At 38.0% G+C, this 19,097-nt stretch overlaps 1 protein-coding gene across 2 annotated transcripts; it reads left to right on the forward strand.

Moving 5' to 3' along the window:
• The first annotated feature begins 143 nt into the window (after window positions 1-143).
• Window positions 144-18,804, forward strand: cnot8 (CCR4-NOT transcription complex, subunit 8). Of its 2 annotated transcripts, XR_011344455.1 has the most exons (8): window positions 144-258; window positions 2,803-2,952; window positions 6,848-7,041; window positions 7,584-7,745; window positions 10,699-10,843; window positions 13,091-13,201; window positions 13,635-13,748; window positions 17,382-17,471. XR_011344455.1 is itself a non-coding variant. In XM_069897774.1 (7 exons), the coding sequence occupies exons 2-7, from the start codon at window positions 2,836-2,838 to the stop codon at window positions 17,511-17,513; spliced, it is 861 nt and encodes a 286-aa protein (XP_069753875.1). In that variant the 5' UTR covers window positions 144-258; window positions 2,803-2,835; the 3' UTR covers window positions 17,514-18,804. The 2 variants fall into 2 exon arrangements, 1 of the variants encoding a protein (XP_069753875.1); XM_069897774.1 differs by lacking the exon at window positions 13,635-13,748 and having other exon boundaries at window positions 17,382-18,804.
• The last annotated feature ends 293 nt before the right edge of the window (window positions 18,805-19,097 follow it).

The following is a 19,097-nucleotide window of genomic DNA, read 5'->3' on the forward strand; positions in this document are numbered from 1 at the left end:
GAAGGCAGTGGACTGAGACTGCAGGAGTTCCCTGTGAAAAGTCGCCTCACCTGGACGGGATGGCGAGGAACCTTGACTTCTGGCGCGTGAATCGTTGACGTGATAGCTTGGCCCCGCCCCCGCGGACTGCGCCTGCGCGGCGTTGGCGCTGGTTCCCGTCCCGGTGAGTGGGAGCCGTGGGATGCGGGGCGGGGGAAGGAGTGTGTTCGTGGCTGAGAATCGAGGGTTCAATTCCACTCGGGGATCTGCGTTTACCAGGTAGGCGACATGTGGAGGCTGCAGTTTAGCCCGGGGTGGGGGGGGTGGTATGGGAGAAGCGGGAAAAGCGGCGGCAGTGTTCACGAGGATTACCAGCCCGCCGTTGAAAGCGTCCCCACTGGTGCCCCCCCCCCCCCCCAGCGGGACAGATGGGCCAGCCGCGTCGACAGCGGACTCTTATCTCGGCCTCACGTTGCCCCACATCCTGGATGGCTCAGACAAACAGCGCGAACGACACTATAAGTCAATGCATCATGATCCACCCATGACTTGATGTTAGAAGGTGCACGATCGGAACCAGATTCATCGTTGCTGGACTCGCCCTACTTGAATCCGTGTACATTCGGAGCTCCTGGCACGTGTTTCAGGAGGGAACTTGTCCACTTTGTAGCCACCTCTCTGATTAAGAAGGTCGGACGTTTGCTCCCAGGAGTTGAGTCTAAAAATCGGTGGTTAACGTTTAGGCAGGAAATGCTTGGGGTCGGTCAGAAGAGGCGTATTTTTGGAGGGTCCCAAGGCGCACTGTCAAATAGGAGTGATGGAGGAGAAGGGTGAGTTCTGGGTGCCTGGCCAGTAGTTATTCCTCAATTAATCAGGGAAGTGATGAAGCAAAATTATTATCGCCCCCCCCCCCCCCCCCCACAGGGGGTGGTCGTGATCAAGAGAGGATAGCTTGAATAGTATTTGGATTTGTACAGGAAATTGGATTGGATTAGGTAGATCTTTTTCCCATTTATAAAGATCCGATGTGTTGAATAGCTGTCTCCTTTGTGGTAGATTTATTTGGATCGTAACATTGATGTTTATGAAAGCTCCATATAATAAAAAAAGACTTTTATTTCCCACACTACAAATCTGCCTAGTGTGTAAAGTCATCTTAAAGCACTTTGGGCTGTCCAAAACCTTTGAACCCTACAAGGGGAATAAAATCCTTTGGACTATCTAGTAATTGCTAAACTATTCTACCTCGTCTCATCAACCTGGACCATAGGCATCCATACCCCTCCCAACTATGTATTCAAATTTCTCACCAGTTTTGACATTGAACCTGCAGTCACCATTTCTGCTGGCAGCTTGTTCCAGACTCACCACCCTCTGAGTGTTCCCAACCAGGATTTCACTGACACAACCAGTGCTTTTCCATGTGTGCCATGGAGACTTCCTAATCCACTGAGGTTAGGGTGGATCTGAGGTCATGTTGACCTTGGATGGGGTAGCTGTTAATGGTACTGATGTTGCAAAGGAAGTTGTCTCACATCTCATTGGCCTCCGAGAAGAATTCCTGCACTACTTCCCAGAAATCAGCTGAGAAACACTGGCACTGATAAGGTGCCCCTTGTTAAAGTCAACAAAATCCTTGATGATCTGCAAGATGAATTCATTGACCTCCAAACTATTCTAGATGCAGAGATGTGTTTGAGACTTCATCTCTCTCTGAGTTTTGGCCAAAAATGATGGATAGTTACTCCAACATTGCGAGGGAGTATCTTCAGAAGATCCTGTCCTTCACCACCATTTATGTTTGTGAATCAGGCTTTTCAGCGTGGCTGCAGTTGAAGACAAGAGCACAAAACCCCATTCAAGTGGAGGCAGATCTCAGGTGTGCATTATCAATAACAAAACTAGGGATGTGCAAATTGGTGAAGAGACGGCAAGAACAGGGGCCATTAGAGTGGCTTGAGCTTTGATTTTGATTGGGTTTTTAATGATCAGTGTTCACTTTATGTTTACTTTAGCTTGCAGTGTTTTTTGTTCTTTAAAAATGTTAAATAAAATAATTTAAATTAGATAAAGATATGTTTCTTACAAAGCAGCCTTTGACTTGAAAATATTGCTCAGCCATTGCCACTAGTGGGCCACAGCATGTTAGGCTGGAAGCCAGGTGGGCCTGAGACTAAAAAAGGTTGAGAACCACTGTCTTAAACATTTCATCTCTCACACTTAACCCATGTCCTTTAGTTCTTACCTCGCCCAACCCCAGTGGAAAAAAGCCTGCTTGCATTTACTTTATCTATGCCCTTGTGAGGGTTTTGAAAGGTACTATTTAAATGTTAATTTAAAACTGCAGACTGGAGATCTAAAATGAAAGAAAAGGTATAAAAATTCAGTAGATCAGGCTGCATTAGTGGAAAGAGGAGTAGCTATTGCTTCAGGTCTGAGACCCTTTGTCAGAACAGAGATAAGAAAAACTAATTTAGGAAGCAGCAAAGAATGAGTGGGCAATAGATGGAGAAAATGAACTTCACTGAAGGTGAAATAATGTAGCCACGAAGGGCCAATAATAAGGGCCATGTAATGTATTGTTAATATTGTAAGTATACAGTCTGGCCTACTGGGAAGGAAAAGGAAGAAAGGAATGGTGAGCAGTAATGACCAGGCTTAAAATACAATACTGTAGAAAGAAATATTGAGTTATTGAAGTGATATTGAGTCCTGTGGACTGCAACGTGCCCTTGTATTTTTTTTAATGAACTGTTCTGAACATCTAAAAAGTGGAATGGGAAAATTTGGTGATTAGTTTAAAGCTGCATATTTATTTTCCAGATCTCTTGAGCCCACTTTTCCAATCTATTCAAAATGCCAGCTGCAGAAGAAGATCGCAGTCAGATAATCCGCGAGGTATGGGCAAATAACCTGGAAGAAGAGATGAGACGAATTCGTCTAATTATTCAGAAATACAATTATATAGCCATGGTATGTTTTTTTTAACCATTTGAGAATGGTTCTCTTTTCACTCTGACATTCTACAGTAAATAAATCGAAAAAATCTAACCTGGAGACATAATTTGAACCAAAATTTGCAATTTTACATCACAAGTATATAATTGCCTCTTTGTGTTACAAATTTTGGAGATGAATAGATATTGGCAAAATCAAAGATGCAATCAAGTGGCTCAAAGATAAAAGATCAGCCATGATCCTATTAAATGGCAAGATAGTTGTGAGGGACCTAATGTCTATTTCCTAAGGAGTGATAGAGGAGAAGTCATATGCACTAAGTTGTGTTAAAGCCATGAGTAGGATTCAATAAATTGATAATAAGTAAGGAAAAGGATTTGAGACTATTTTCTTTTATTAATAAGATGCATAACGTGGATAGGAAACTCAACGACATTTTAAAGTTAAGGGAGAATGGTTATTTATCTCCACATGCAAAAAAAATAATTTCTTTAATTGGGTGTGGTAGGCCTCTCACGCACAAAATGAAATACCATTGGATGTAATGTGATGCAGGGGATGTGATAATCAATTTGTGCATACCCAGGCAAAGTGTGTAAAATGCTCATTGAGCACCTTCACTCTGTCCACTTCAACAACAGGAACCTTACTCACACTGACATGTCTATACATGGCCTCGTGCACTGCCAAACCGAGGCTACCCACAAATTGGAGGTACATCACCTAATATTTTGTCTCCAACTAGATAGCATTAACATCAACTTCTCTATTTTGTGTTAAACTCACTTCCCAAGAGTCCCTATCCCTCTGCCTCCTTTCCTCCAGATCCCCACCTCTTTTCCTTCCCACTCCATTTCAGAGTTGCTCCTTCTATCCTCCCACCTATGACTTGTTAGACTGTGCTTCTTCCCCTTCCATCCTCGTCCCTTCGCCCATCTTTTTATTCAAGTGCCTGCCTGCTTATTATGCATACCTGACAATAAGCTCAGGCCTGAAATGTTGGTTACCTGTTACTTGCTATATATACTTTGTGACCATAAGATATAGGAGCAAAACAGGTCATTTGGCCCATCGTATATGTTCACCATTCCATCATGAGCCCATCCATTTTCCCACTGTGCCTCACTCCCTTGTCTTCTCCCCATAATCTTTGATTCCATGACTGTTCAGATATCTAGTAATCTCTACCCATTAATAAAACTTGGCCTCCACTGCTGCCTATGGATGCAAATTCCAGAGGTTCACCACTCTCTGGCTAAATAAATTTCACAGCATCTCTGTTTTAAATGGGTGCCCTTCAATCCTAATGTCTGAGTCTGCCCCACCATAGAAAACAGCTTTGCCACATTTACTTCAGTCCAGACCTTTCAACATTCAAAATGCTTCTGAGGTCCACCCTCATTCTTCTGAACTCCAAGGAGTGCAGTCCAAGAGCTCTCAAATGTTCCTCATGTGAACTCTCTCCAATGCAGCATATCCTTTCTTGAATAAGGAGCCCAAAACTCCAAGTGAGGCCACACCAGTACTCTTGTATCCTATTCCTCTAGACCAGTGGTTCCCAACCTTTTTTATGCCCCCCCTAAAAAATTTTAATATGTTCTTGCACCCCTTAAAGTAATAATTTATTATTACAACAAATTAAAAGTTGCATAAACCCTACAAAAAAATTAAATTTTCATCCATTTTAAATGTCCCAATTTTTAAAACAAGTTATAGGGCGATGCCATTTAAAAGGAAACAGCGCGTGGAAATGCGCTAAAATTCATAGAGAATCTCATTCTATTGAATAGAGATAAAAGAGGACATCCCCATCTTTAATTTGGACTTTTTTTAAAAAATCGATATTTTTATCTTGAATATATAGGACAGTACCCTTAATATAAACAAAAAAGCTGAAATGTTATCTTGCACCCCCTGGAATGCTATCTCGCACCCTTGGTTGGGAAACCCTGCTCTAGCCTCAACAGAAGTTATCCCGAATGAGGATTCCCAAGTCCTTTTGCATCTCAAAATTTTGAATTTTCTCCCCACCCAAATAATAGTTTGCCCTTTTATTCTTTCTACCAAGTGCATGACCATGCACTTTCCAACAATATATTTTACTTGCCACTTCTTTGCCCATTCTCCTAATCTTAGTCTTTCTACAGCCTCCCTGTTTTCTCAGTACTACCTGCTCCTCCACCTACCTTCGTATAATCTGTAAACTTGGCCTTGTTCATTCCATAAACTAAATCATTAATATACAACATAAAAAGTGGCCCTAACACTAACCCCTATGGAACACCACTGGTAGCCAACCAGAATAGGAACTGTTTATTCCCACTCTCTGTTTTCTGCTGATAACCAATACTCTATCCATGTTAGTATCTCTCTTGTAATTCCAAGGGCTTTCATCTAAGCAGCCTTGTGTGCGGCACGTTGTTAAAGGCCTTTTGAAAATCGAAAAGCACAACATCTATTGTATCTCACAGAACCTAGAACATCTCCTTTGTCTAATATCCTGCTTGGGGTTTCCTCAAAAAATTGCATATTTTTCAGTAGCGAAACCATGTTAACTTTGGCTTGTCACCTCCAGGTACTCTGTAACCTCACCCTTGATAAATATCTACCAACCACTTCCAAACCACTGATGTTAGGTGAACAGGTCTATAATTTCCTTTCTGCTGCCTCCCTCACTTTTTTTAAAAGCAGGATGACATTTTCAATTTTCCAGTCCTCCAGAACCATGCCAGAATCTGTTGATTCTTGGAAGATCATTAATCGTGTCTCCACAATCTCTATAGCTACTTCTTTCAGAACCTGGCAATGCATTCCATTGAGTCCAGGGAACCCAGACCATTCGCCTTCCCAAGCATCTTCACTCTGATGAATGTGATTGCACTCATCTCTCTTCCCTGAATCTTGAAAGTTGAGTATATTGCTATTGTGTTCCACAATGAAAATTGATGCAAAATACTCATTCAGTTCCTCTGCCATTTCCTTGTCTCCCATTATAATTTCTCCTGCATCGTTTTCTATTTGTTGTACATCTACTCTCACCTCTTTTTAACTCTTCATTTTACTTAAAAATAAACTTTTGGTATCCTTTTTGATATTATTTGCTAATTTCCTTTCAAAATTCCATTTTTTTTCCTTCCTAATGACTTCATTGCCTTCCATAAGCTTTTAAAAACTTTCCGGTCTTATCTCTTCCCATTTTTTTCTTCCTTGCATGCTTGCTAAGTTTCTCTAGAACTTTTGTGTATTGCACAATAGAATGAATTGATCTGGATAGTGGAAAAAAGTTCTCTGAGTTTGTAAAAGGTTCATTGGGCTCCATTTCACCTGAGGGATGGAATCTCCAACAGTGGAAAATAATGTTGGTCTCAAGTATTTGCACAAATCTCTGTGGTAGCCTCTAAATGAACATTATTACTAACAAAGGACCAACCAAGAATCTTAACAGCTTTGAACCATATAATTAAATCATCGGTAGAAGAATTGAGTCTTTTTTTGTGCCCAAGGTGATAGAGCTTGAAATGAGTAGCTAGTAGATGTTGGAAATTAATGTAAAACTGGAAAATGCAACTGAGTAGGTTAGGCAGGAGCTATAGAGAATTGACTTTTTATGTTATTTCTCCCTTGAATGTTGCCTGAGTATCTGATTATTTCCAACATTATTATTCTGGAATTCTCTGCTTGTGTTACTCTATTATTCATGTTGTTGTTTGTTGTTGTTTATTATTCTTGTCAGCAATTCTGTAAAGTTCCAACAACTCAAAGAAAGCTAATTGAGTTTAAACTTTATTTCTTTTTCCATAGGTGCTACCTGACCTACTGGAGTGCTTTGATTTTTTTTCATATTTCTAGAATTTGAAGTTTAATTTTTGGTTCACTTTAGTTGATCAGCTCTACTGTTTTGTTTTCATAGGATACAGAGTTTCCTGGTGTTGTGGTAAGACCTATTGGAGAATTTCGAAGCACTGTAGATTACCAGTATCAACTCTTGCGATGTAATGTGGATTTGTTGAAAATCATCCAGCTAGGCCTTACATTCATGAATGAGAAAAACCAATATCCTCCCGGGACCTCTACCTGGCAGTTCAACTTTAAATTCAACCTCACGTAAGTACCATTAATACTGCACACTTTTCTTTTGCTTTCACCTTCCATCTCCTGTCTCATAAACAGTTGGCATGTTACTGGGGTTTGATTTTTTTTCTTATTACTGCTGTCCATTATTAAACACATTATTTGACTATTGGGCCATGACTCCCTTTGCCCTGTCCTAGAGATTCTTGCAATCCTTAGATCAAAAGCAGGGTTTCAATTCTCTTCTTCACTTCCCTTTGTAATTGTGATTTGTGATAACTAGAAATCATGTTGGTCTGTGTGATTCCTGTAATTATAGTCCAGGTAAACTGGTGAATCATTAAGAGGGCCCATGTGGACTTGCAGGTATTTGATTTTCATTTATTTAAAAATTTTATTTGGATACAAACAATCTCTGTAGACCTCTTTGCTATCATATTTTCTTGTAGTTTAAAGGGTTAGGTCATTGTTTTCAAATAGATTTCTGTTCAGTTTTAATATCGATGGAAAGATTCAGAATTTTTACAGCTCGCAGTTGGGAAAAACATTATTTTAAAAGTCCTTTTGTTTTAAAGGGAGGATATGTACTCTCAAGACTCAATAGATCTGCTGAGAACTTCTGGACTTCAGTTCAAAAAACACGAAGAAGAAGGAATTGAAACAACTTACTTTGCAGAGCTGCTCATGACATCTGGGGTTGTGCTATGTGATAATGTAAAGTGGCTTTCATTTCACAGGTTGGTGCCTGCAGTTAAATTTAAGATTTAGATAATGATCTGATTTGTGCCGCCCCCCCCCCCAACAAAAGACAAAATCCTGACAATGGCTTATGGTCAAATGGGCCTCGACAAGTAACCCTATTGAATGGTGCCTGTTTGACCACACTTGATCTGAATTTAAACTCTGCGCATGCAAACATGCTGCATTGCCTTTCGTATATATCTGGATATATGCAAGGATGACAAGAAAAACATGGCCCCATGTTTGCTTTTGTACTAGATATGGTTTTTTTGTTTGTGGCTGGTTGATAATTACCATAAATGTACAAAGTTCCTTTTGATCTTTTCAGACAAAAAAATATGAATTATTTTTAATGGTGAAGTAGACAATATATAAATTGAGTCTCAGTGACATCCTAATACCATATATTAATAATTGTTAGAAACAGAATTTGTTTGTGAAAGAAATTACAATTTGATCAAGTCATTTGCAATATTCTTAAATCTTCCCACTGATCTAAGGATTGAACCTGTGGGCTGTGAGGTATGATATGCTACTGTGCTGTAAGAGCATTCAAATTTCATCCTGAAGATAAATCTTTTATGGACATTTCGCTGTGACAAAAATAGCCTCTATCTAAAAAGGTGCAGTTTTGTTTTTATTTGTTGATACACTGAACTTCCCCTTGTGACAAACTAAAATTCTTTTTTAAAAATTTACAAAGAATCTTGAATTATAAATGATCTCAGCATTCTATGTGATGTGATGTATATACTCTAACAATAAATTTGAACTTTGAATAGAACGTTTCCATTTTGGTAGCTGACTAAATTTGGAGCCTAACCCAAAGTAACAATTTCCTGTATTGCCTCTACTTCAGTCACCAGTCACTACCAAATCATTTTGCTTCATCATAAATGGGAGGATGTCTTTTACATCCTATATGCTGGAATAGTTACTGAGGAAGTTTTCTGCAAGACTGCATTAAGCTGTCAACTATGTTTCTTTTCATGAACAAATTATGCCAAGGTTTTTTTTACAGAAGCTTTAACAAAGGGGGGAAAATAATCTGTTCAATGTGCCTTTTGTTTTTCAATGACAAAAGATGAAAGTTTTACATGGAATGAAAAGGGATGGAAGGGAATTTGAGGTTTTGATATCTTCACAGACTCCATTAATGTAGCAATGAGTTAAGGAAGTTCAAGGAGAACTGGAGGAGCATTGATACAAAAGCCCTTAGGGCTAGAGGAGATGATGTGTTGCTTAATTGGGAGACTATACAGCAAGTGAGCAAATTAATGCATGAAAAATTGCTCAATTTGAGGATTGTGACTGGGGTTGTTACTTTTTCGGGTGGATATTTACTAGTGTGCTCTGAGGGGATGAATCAATTATGATGGTACAAAGTAAATAATTGGAGGACTTACTTTAGAAATCCGATTGTGGAATTTGGGGGGGGGGAAATAAAACATTGGGGAGAATGACACCCGACTGACAGATTTGGATATTTCTCGATATAGCCACAGAAGTAAGCCATTTGGCTTCAGAGATGTACAGACAGAATACCCAACTGTCCTCATGTTACATCATTAAAATATCCTCTTAATCCTAACTGCCTTGTTTATCTAGCATTCCCTTAAGTATCTCTGTTCAAGTTGCCTCTATCTTAGAGTTCCACATTCCACAATTATTCTCAGGGCAAATAAGCTTGTGAATTTGCTAAAGGTTTGTTCCTCACTATCATATTTATATCCTAGTTTTTTGCTCCCACAAATGAAAATGTGCCTACTGTGGCATTTTTAAAATCTTTGCACTTGCTGATGCATATTCAAGTTATACCATGTCTTGATTTGGAAGAATTAATCATTGCTAGATTTAAGTCCTGGAATTTCGTACCCAAAAGAGTTTCGGAGAACCCTCCAGGACTTCAAGATGGCTCACTACTGACATCACCATAAATGTGGAGAATGAAAAAAAATACAGGCCTTGCTACTGAATGTTTATATCCTGAAAAATTAATTAAAAGAAAAATTCTCTTTTGAAGGGCTTCTGTTTCAATTTCTTTGTCCTGTTATATACCTGTAAATTCTTGGTGCAGTTTCTCCTATGCTCTTGTTTCTTTCATAATAGCATGAATTGTGTTGACTGGAGGGACTTGTTAGCTCATTCATGCTCAAGTTTATTATCTAACTGCTTGTACAACCTAATGAAATTGTTTTTCTGGACCACTGTGCAAACAGACTACACAGTACATGATAATCACATATGTGTATATATAAAGATGTAGATGAAAGTAAATATAAATAAATATTTTGGGATAATTTACTTTTCTTGTTACAAGCTTGTTGATGCTAGCACATCTATCTGTCAACTCTGTTTTTGAGTCTATGTCTGTATGATAGTACTAACTGACTGAAGAGGATCTGGGATACACCTTTAATCTGGCTCTGCAACTGGGGACCCTCTGATTTATACCATGGAGAAATTAACCATGATCTGTTGGTGGCTTTTATATTTGCAGGATTCAAGAAGGAAAATTAGTTTTTTTATGCAGCAAACTGTTATTACCTGAAGTGCATTATCTGAAAAATGATGGAAGTAGATTCAGTGGTGATTATATAGAATTTTTAGAGGAAATAATCAGAGAGCTCTGGAGAAATGCAGGGAATTCGGCTATGAATAAGTCTCAGAGGTGTTGCGTGGAGATTGGTTGCTACTTTAACAAACTTGTTACTAATAATTGAGGAAAAACAATAGCATGGATGTTCCTCTCCAGTGAAGAATTTATTTGCGAAAAAATATTGGAAGCAAGAAAAGTGAAGCTTCCATTAGAGGCCTCATTAAACAATAAAATTAAAATCATAGGATTGTTTTTGAATTTGAAGCTATTCATTTTATTCTAAGGAAAAGGACTGTTATGGAATTTATATTTTGAATGTTTCATTAAGCCTAAAATTATGTTTGCTGCAGTGGTTATGACTTTGGGTACTTGATTAAGCTTCTAACGCACTCACGACTACCTGAAGAGGAGCAAGAATTCTTTGACATCCTACATTTGTTCTTTCCAGCAATCTATGATGTGAAGTACCTGATGAAAAGCTGCAAAAACCTTAAGGTATTTGTTTAAGCTGAACTTAAATTGCATGTTTTGAGCTGTGTGGTTATTGCATTGAACAATGTTATGGGATATGTAGCTAGTGTCATTTTAATTTTGCTGAAATAGTTACATGGAGATGCATAAAATAAGATTAATGTTGGATGTCAGCATTACACAAGGGGGAAAGATTTTTTGATTAATGTTATTTCTATCAGCTACATTTCTTCAGAAGACCACGTAGTTTTTAAAAAAAAGCCACATGCAATAAAAAATCTGGTTTATGGTTTAGATCAAGCATGGTGATATATTTTATTTCGGGTTTGCATCTTTTCAAGTGCAAGATGGATCTTACAAAAAGTTAAGTAGGCAGGTTATTAGAGGGGAGTTTACGAGATAGTACTTTATCAGGATTTGGAAAGGCAAGGATTGATTATGGATAGTCAGCATTGGCTTTGTACACGAGAAATTGTCTCATTAATTTGAGATTTTTAAAGTGATCAAAAAGACTGAGGGCAAAGCAATCGACATTGTCTATGTACATGGATGACAGAAAGGCTTTTTGACATGCTACTGCATGGTAGGTTGTTTCAGAATCACATGGGTTCTAAGCAAGCTAGCCAATTGGGTACAGAATAGTGGTGGAGGATTGTTTTTTTAAGATTAATCCAGAAGATACAGATACGTTTAATTGATAATATGGATATGAAATTGATTGATGCACTTAAGACGAGATAATGGTGGAATGGCGTAATTCAGCAAGATCACTGTGGGGGCTCCTGCATATGATGTAGCTGACTTGAATTTTTAAAAATAGGTGAGTTGGTTAGTAAGTTTGCAGGTGGCACGAAGATTGGTGAAGTTGTGAACTGTGTTGAGAGCTAAGAAAGAATAAAACAGAATTTAGATTAGTTACAGATATGGGCAGAGAAATAGCAAATGGAATTTAATCTGGATAAGTGAGATGTTGCACTTTGAAGGCGGAACTCTGTTCAAAGTACTGATGTGCAGAGGGATCTGCGGGCCTGGTCCATAGCTCAATTGAAAGTGACTACACAAGAAGATAAGCTACCTTCATTGGGATTATGATGGGATTTTGATAACTGAGTCAATGAGTTGAGCAATGGCAGATGGAATTTAATTTGAATACGTGCAAGATGTTGCATTTTGGTAAGTCAGAACAGGATGGGCCTTGCATAATAAATGATAGGATCTTGCATAGTGTTGTATAACAGAGAGACCTAGGGGTGCAGGTACAGTTTATAGTTCCTTGGAAGTGGTGACACAGGTAACACGTGGTGGTGAAGGTGTTTGGCATGCTTCCCTAGTTCAGTTAAGGCATTGAGTACAGATTTGGCACATTACGTTACAACCGTACAAGACATTAGTAAAGCCAAATTTGGAATATGATGTGTAGTTCTGGTGGCCTATCTATAGGAACCATGTCATTTAACTGGAAAGGCTGCAAAGAAAAATATTGTGACCGGAGGGATGTAAGGAGAGGCTGGGTAGTCTGGAACTTTTCTTCCTGGGTCATTAGGAAGCCGAAGGGTGATCCGATGGAGGGGTAAAGACAAGGTAAATAGTTGTATCTTTATTCCCAGGTAGTAGATTCCAAAAGTAGAAGACATGGATTTTGGGGGGTGGGGGCAAAGAGGGGAAACAAGATTTAAAAAGGATTGGAGGGACTTTTTTATTTCCAGAGAAGGTTGGGCATATATGGTACAAGCTGCCAAAGGAAGTGTTAGAGGCTGGTAAACCACATTTGCCTGTCTTGCTGAGTCCCTCCAGCCTGTAATTATTTGCTCAAGATTTAAAAGACAATTGAACATGGATAAGAAAGGATTTGATGGATATGGGCCAGTCACAGGCAACTGGGACTAGCTCAGATCGCCAACTTGGTTGGCATTGATGAGTTGGGGTGAAGAGCTTGTTTTCATTACCATATAGCTCTTTGTCTTCAAAATCACAAATCAATCACTGGCTACATGAACTTTGCTGCAACATTCCACTGCAGTTAATGCTGCAACGTCACGACAGGCCCATGATAAATGCTATTCAACATTTGTAAATGAGATTCCCCACCTGAAGTAGTCTGGGCCCTGCACCTTTTGTTACAAGGGTCTTCCCCTGCCACTCAGTCTGCAGTAGCAGTCTCGCAGAATGATTCGCAGTACTGTTTTCTAAGCCGAAGTATAATTTGATTGCTCTGCCCGTTTAGTATAGAATGAAGTGGCTTCTTTTAATAGCTAATGGATTTCTTCACAGGGTGGTCTACAAGAAGTTGCTGAACAGCTAGAGTTGGAGCGAATTGGGCGGCAGCACCAGGCAGGCTCGGACTCACTTCTGACAGGCATGGCTTTCTTCAGAATGAGGGAGGTATGAAAGTGACTTCTATCATGGGAATTTTAAAAAAAATAAATTGACCAAACTTGCATTTTGTTCATATCAAGAAAAAGTTTCCACAGTATGGAGATTTTGGAAAAATGTCTTCTTCCATTTTCATACCTGGAATTCCTGAGTATTACATCAGTACAAGTCCCTAATCAATTCTTAAATGGAAACCCAGTGAAGAGCAGAATTTTCTGCTTTGAGAGCCCATTTCTTTCTCCTTGTTCTTGAGTAGATTATAGCTTCTTGGTTCTCTTCACAAAAACATTACTCAAGGGAGAGCCAGCAAACTCTGCTGCCTGTAGGCAACTTTTAAATGTAAATTGTAACTGTGTGAGATTCATACTGCTTAATTGGAATAACCAACGAGCAATATTTCAGGACTACATTTTGCATCTTCTGGATTTTTGTGTACTTTCAGGCGGATTGAACAGAACTTCAACATACAAGTTGATACTTGCAAGCAATAGTTGTGACTGGTCCATTTGCTCAGTCCTTGCTCCTGTTTGTTCAGTCACCTGCAGGATTGCCCAGAGTAAGTGGCCTGATTGCCTCCTGCAAAACAGATCTATCTGTAGTCCAGCTGACCAAGCTTGCAGCTTGCATTCTCCAATAAAATATTTGTGGTACTGAGTAAGTGTTGCATTGTTGGAGGTCTTGTATCTTTAACTTGTGACAACACAGAAACAACCTATTGGGGGTCAATTACAGCTCCCCAGTACTAAATCCTTTTGTATCACTTCCCTGTGCTCTCCCTCATACATGCCTATATTTGACTTTTTATGACATCAACCTATGCAAAGGGATGTGAGAGGAAATCTGAGGAGATCTATGCTGTCATAGAGTGGGCTTGTGAACATTGCATTGACATTGCCTGAAGTCAAGTTTGAACTCTGGTCTCTGGAGCTATGAAACAGCAGCACTAACAGGTGTTATGTCATGCAGCTTGGAAATGGACCTTTTGGTCCAATTCGTCCATGTATGCCAAATTGCTTGCAGAAGCTATTTCCATTTACCTGAGTTTGGCCCATATCCCTCTAAAGCATTCTTATCCATGTACCTCTTAAAATGTTTTTTTTTGTAATTGTACTCACTTCTACTGTTACTTCTGGCAGCTTGTTCTCCATAGCCACTATCCTCTGGACCCCTTTAAATCTTTACCTTTACCTTAAATCTGTGCTCCGTAGTCTTTATTTCAGGGTAGAGGAGTCGAAAACTATGACAAACCACCTTATCTACACCTCTCATGATCTTGTGTACCTATTTAAAGTCTCCCCTCAACTTCCTATGTTCCAGAGAGTATCCATTCTCTCATGCCGAATAGTTCTGGGAATATCCTTTTGAATCTTTTCTGCACCTATCATCTGAATGACATCCTTCTGATAACTAGTTAATTTTAACATGACATCCGATTTCCTGTACTCAGTGCCCTGACCAATCAATGTAAGTGCTGGATGCTTTCTTCACCGTCCTGTCAAATTGTGCCATCATTTTAAGGAATTTTATCGGTTTTTTTTCCACAACACTGTCTCGAGTCAGCAAATACTGCCCTGGTTAATCTTCCCAAAGTGCAATACCTCACACTTGTCCTAGTTGAATTCCATCTGCCATTCATTGATCCATTTTCCTCATTGATCTAGATCATGCCATAATCTCTAATAACCTTCACTGTCTAGAATACCACCAATTTTTGTCATGCAGAATGCCAACTTCATTCTTATCCAAATCATTAATATAGATGAAAAACATAAAGGAACCAGGTTGACCCTTGCAATGCACCACTGGTCACAGGCTTCCAATCTTAAAAACAATTCTCTGCTCCTGAATTGCAGATGATCTGGCCCCGGAGATTTATCCACCATTTATGTGTTTCAAGACTGTCAGCACCTTTTTATTTGTGATATGGATATGTTTCAGGACATCACTGTTCCCTTCCCTGAATTCCCTAGCTTCAATGACCTTCTCCTCAGTAAATATAAATGAAAAGTACATATTTAAGACCTTTCCCATCTCCTGTGTTTCCATACAGATAACTAATTTGATCTCTAAGGGGAGGTATTCTCCCAATTTATAGTTTTTCACTTAATGTACTAATAAAGTCTCTTGGGATTCTCCTTTGCCTTGTCTGCCCGAGCTATTTCTCTCGATTGTTCCCCTACATTCCTAATACTTAGGGATTTGTTTGATCCCAGCTACCTACACCTGATATATACTCCCTTTCCTGACATGAACCTTGTCCATCAACTTTGACGGACTTGTCAATGTACTTGAATATTTAACGTGATTTATTTAGTTCCCATTCATTGTACCTGTTACCTTTCAGAGGTTCATTACATTGCTCTGAATAACATGGCTCACATCCAGCCTCTGCCCTCCCTAACTGTTCAATCCTGATTGGTGGAAAATTCCATTATATTACATGATGTTACTCTGGAGATTTTGCAAGGTGGCTGCCAATCAAGTCACAAGCAAATTCAAATCATAATTTTGAACATTTTTTGCATTAACTTAAACATGTGTAGTGTAACAAATGGATAAAGGTGATAATTATTGTACATCTGACAACACTGCAGTAATTTATACTAATGGGTAACTAATTGTCTGACCAGCTATAAGATGCAACAGGTATGATTTATAATTCCATTTGGATGTGCATGGAAATCTGTATGTGGAGATTTTGATATTACAATTACATCACTTTTGCTCAGATGTCATTGACCAAATCCATTGTCATTTCAAGGCAGCAGGATTTTGTTTGATTTGTGGATATTATTGCACAGAGGTAACATGGATCAAATGGCAAAAGAGTTTTGGCTTTATTACCATTGTAAATAGTTGGGAAATAATCCTTATTTGAGTGAAACCCTTTTATATTATCAAGTCTGAGTTTTTGGTTTAGAAAGAACTGTACATTAGAGTTGCTCAGTAGATGGTAATGGGAACCATTGATTTATTTGATATTTTCAATGACCTGGATTTCGGTGTGCAGGAGCCAATTTCCATTTTCTCTAAAATACATAATTTTGAAGATAGTAATTGGCTCTGAAAATAGAAACATGATGTAGGTAAAAGATAAAATTTAATTCTGAGAAATGGAAAGTATTACATTTTAATACAGACACTGAGAAGAGGCAAAAAAAAGCTAGAGGACACAGTTTTAAAAGCGATACTAGAACTGTTACTAACAGTTTTAGTAACTGAAAGTTACTAAATAAGCTTATGGGATCCTGATCTTTATTAATAGAGACATGACGTTCTAGAATTAGGAAATCATTGATTCAGCCACAACTGGAATATTCAGTCCAGTTTTGTTTGGACAGTTTCGAAAAGAAGTAAGGTTTTGGAGATGGTGCAGAACATATTTGCTAAAATAATTCCAAGGATAAAGGACTGTCATTTTGTGCTTAGAGAAGCCAATGTTGTTGTCCTTAGAAAAGAGATGATGGCATGGGCTTCTAAAGAGATATTTAAAAATTGTTAAAGATATAGGCAGAATAAAAGGCAGAAGGGTGACAAACTATTGGGCATAGAATAAAGCTTGGTAAAAGAAACAAAAGTGGCCTGAGTGTGAAGACCAGTTTTGTTGTCGTAATCACAAGGGAGTCTGAAGGGGAAACTAATATGCAGAAATCTGGGTAAAGGATGGGGAAAGTGGGAAGACTATCAGGATTACAGGCAGTCAGAATAAATTTGCTGGGACGTGACTGTTAGCTGTTGTGTTTACTTAGAAGTCTTGTTAATAGTCTGATTCTGAGCAGTTCTACACACAGAACAGATCGCTCATTTGAATGAAGACATAGTGTAGTGTGGTCTGATTTAAAGGAAAAGGTTGAGAGTTGCAAGACCTGCAGATACATTTGGAAGACGATAAAGTTGCTTAGCAAAATATAATTTGGGACCAAAGTGTAAGACCAGATGATTCTTATATTCCCAAAGTTTTGACTTTGTTTCTGACACCCCTTGGGGTTTAAAAGCAGTGTGCTCATTTGGTATAATATTAACCTTATTAACTGTACTCTTTGGAACAAGGCTACTGATCCCTGCACAAGAGTTTTGTCTAATATCATTGTTCCTGAGCAAAATCAACCTCAAGGCACTCTACAGATACTTAATTTATAATCTGTGGTATTGGTAGTTACTACAAGTTCATCCTACTTTTTTTTTTCAGTTATTTTTTGAAGACAACATTGATGATACAAAGTACTGTGGACATTTATATGGCCTTGGATCAGGTTTAACTAACAACCACAATGGGACAGCTGGTACATCTGAAGAGGAAAACAGCAACAAGCAACACTGACTACCTGAGATAATAACTTTTGATATTTTTTTATCAGACACTTTACAATAGAATGAATATTCTCTTTGCATAAATTTTGGAGATATTTGGCAGAATATATCTACAGTCCTGTCTTTTTAGATCAGTTGAAGACATGGGACGGAAGCCAATCTTGATTTAGTTTGATTAAATCTGCTGATAATTTTTCAGATTATATGCTCAAATGCTTATTTTCTCTTTCTTACCAACCAACTTTTTTTCTTGACCAGGTAAATTTTTGTGGTGTACTGAGTTTTAACACCGTGGACTTCCACATACGTGTTATCAGTGAGAATTATTTGCATATTTGTGCCGAAGCACGTTCATTATCTGACTGGTAAACTTCTACAGGTGTAAGAGGGCTTCAGCTCTAGAGTTTTTAAATCTAGTTTAACTTGCAATAGAGTGTTCACAAAATATTTAAATGGCAGAGGGTAACATTTTCCTAGTTTTGAAAGGATAATTCCAAACCAGTAGCAATGTAAAAATCTTCAATTGGCTTTGTTTTATTCAATTGGCTTACAGTCAAAAGTGGGGAAATCAACTGGGAATTTAACTTGTTTTATGGTGGTACCAGGCTATTACTTATCTTCGATGTGAACTGATTATTTTAAATTTAGTTGTTTTTGTTTATATATTTTTATTAGACATTTGTAAACATTATTAATCTCAAAAAGAAAAAAATAATAATTTTTACATTACATTTTAACAGAACTAGTTTTCATCATCATATACAAGTAATATTATAAATACATCTGGACTGTATTTGTAGCCAAACCTGAATGTGATAGGTATTGCAAGTTTGAGCCCAATCTTGTGTTAGTTAATTACTCCATTGAACATCACAAGATTAATATCACCTCTCACAAGAATCTTAAATGATTCCATTCATGCATTAGTTAAATATCGCATCCTGTCATAAATAAAATCTTTGTTAATTTCACTGTTGGAGTGAAGAATATACTTGTACATTTTCATGTTTTGAGAGTGACCTCTGTGGATGAAGTATCTTTAATTATAAATGCTTAATTCACTTTTGCTTGACTTGCAAAATGAATCTTGATGTAAAATGTTAGTTGTAGGACTTGGGTGATGACTATTTTCTGAGATTGGAGTCTATTGGTTTTGTGCACTTTCCTCCACAGAAATCTTTTAAAGAATTAACTAATTTGTAATTATTTTAATACATTACAACAAGCTATCCATCTTTAAAAATTCCTGAACCAATGTATTTTAAATAAGTTTGTAAATTAAAAAGATGTTCTTATGACAACCATGTGTAAAGTTGCTTTAAACATTAATTTGCATTCCATGTGGACAATATGTTTGGAGTTGAAAAATACCCAACTGTCTACTCTGTAGGAAATATTCTGTGAAGAGTTGTGATTTTTATTAACTGTAATTTGATTCTTTTCCTGCTAATGGTTGATCATTCTAATTCTGCGCATGCCTTCTATTCACTTTTGGCACTTTTAAATCTTGGGTCAAAATATCCATTCATTTGACTGCAGTTGCATGTCCTGTCATCTGCAAATTGTAGCACTGATATTCTCAAAGTTATTGATA

The sequence above is a fragment of the Narcine bancroftii genome, chromosome 9 (genome assembly GCF_036971445.1).
Source record: "Narcine bancroftii isolate sNarBan1 chromosome 9, sNarBan1.hap1, whole genome shotgun sequence".
In the NCBI taxonomy this organism is placed as follows: domain Eukaryota; kingdom Metazoa; phylum Chordata; class Chondrichthyes; order Torpediniformes; family Narcinidae; genus Narcine; species Narcine bancroftii.

Bases quoted from the DNA above. Each gene is read 5' to 3' on its own strand.
- cnot8 (XM_069897774.1), top strand. From the start codon at position 2,836: ATGCCAGCTGCAGAAGAAGATCGCAGTCAGATAATCCGCGAGGTATGG. The intron at 2,953-6,847 runs GTATGTTTTTTT...TTGTTTTCATAG, and splicing joins AATACAATTATATAGCCATG to GATACAGAGTTTCCTGGTGT. The intron at 7,042-7,583 runs GTAAGTACCATT...TTTGTTTTAAAG, and splicing joins AACTTTAAATTCAACCTCAC to GGAGGATATGTACTCTCAAG.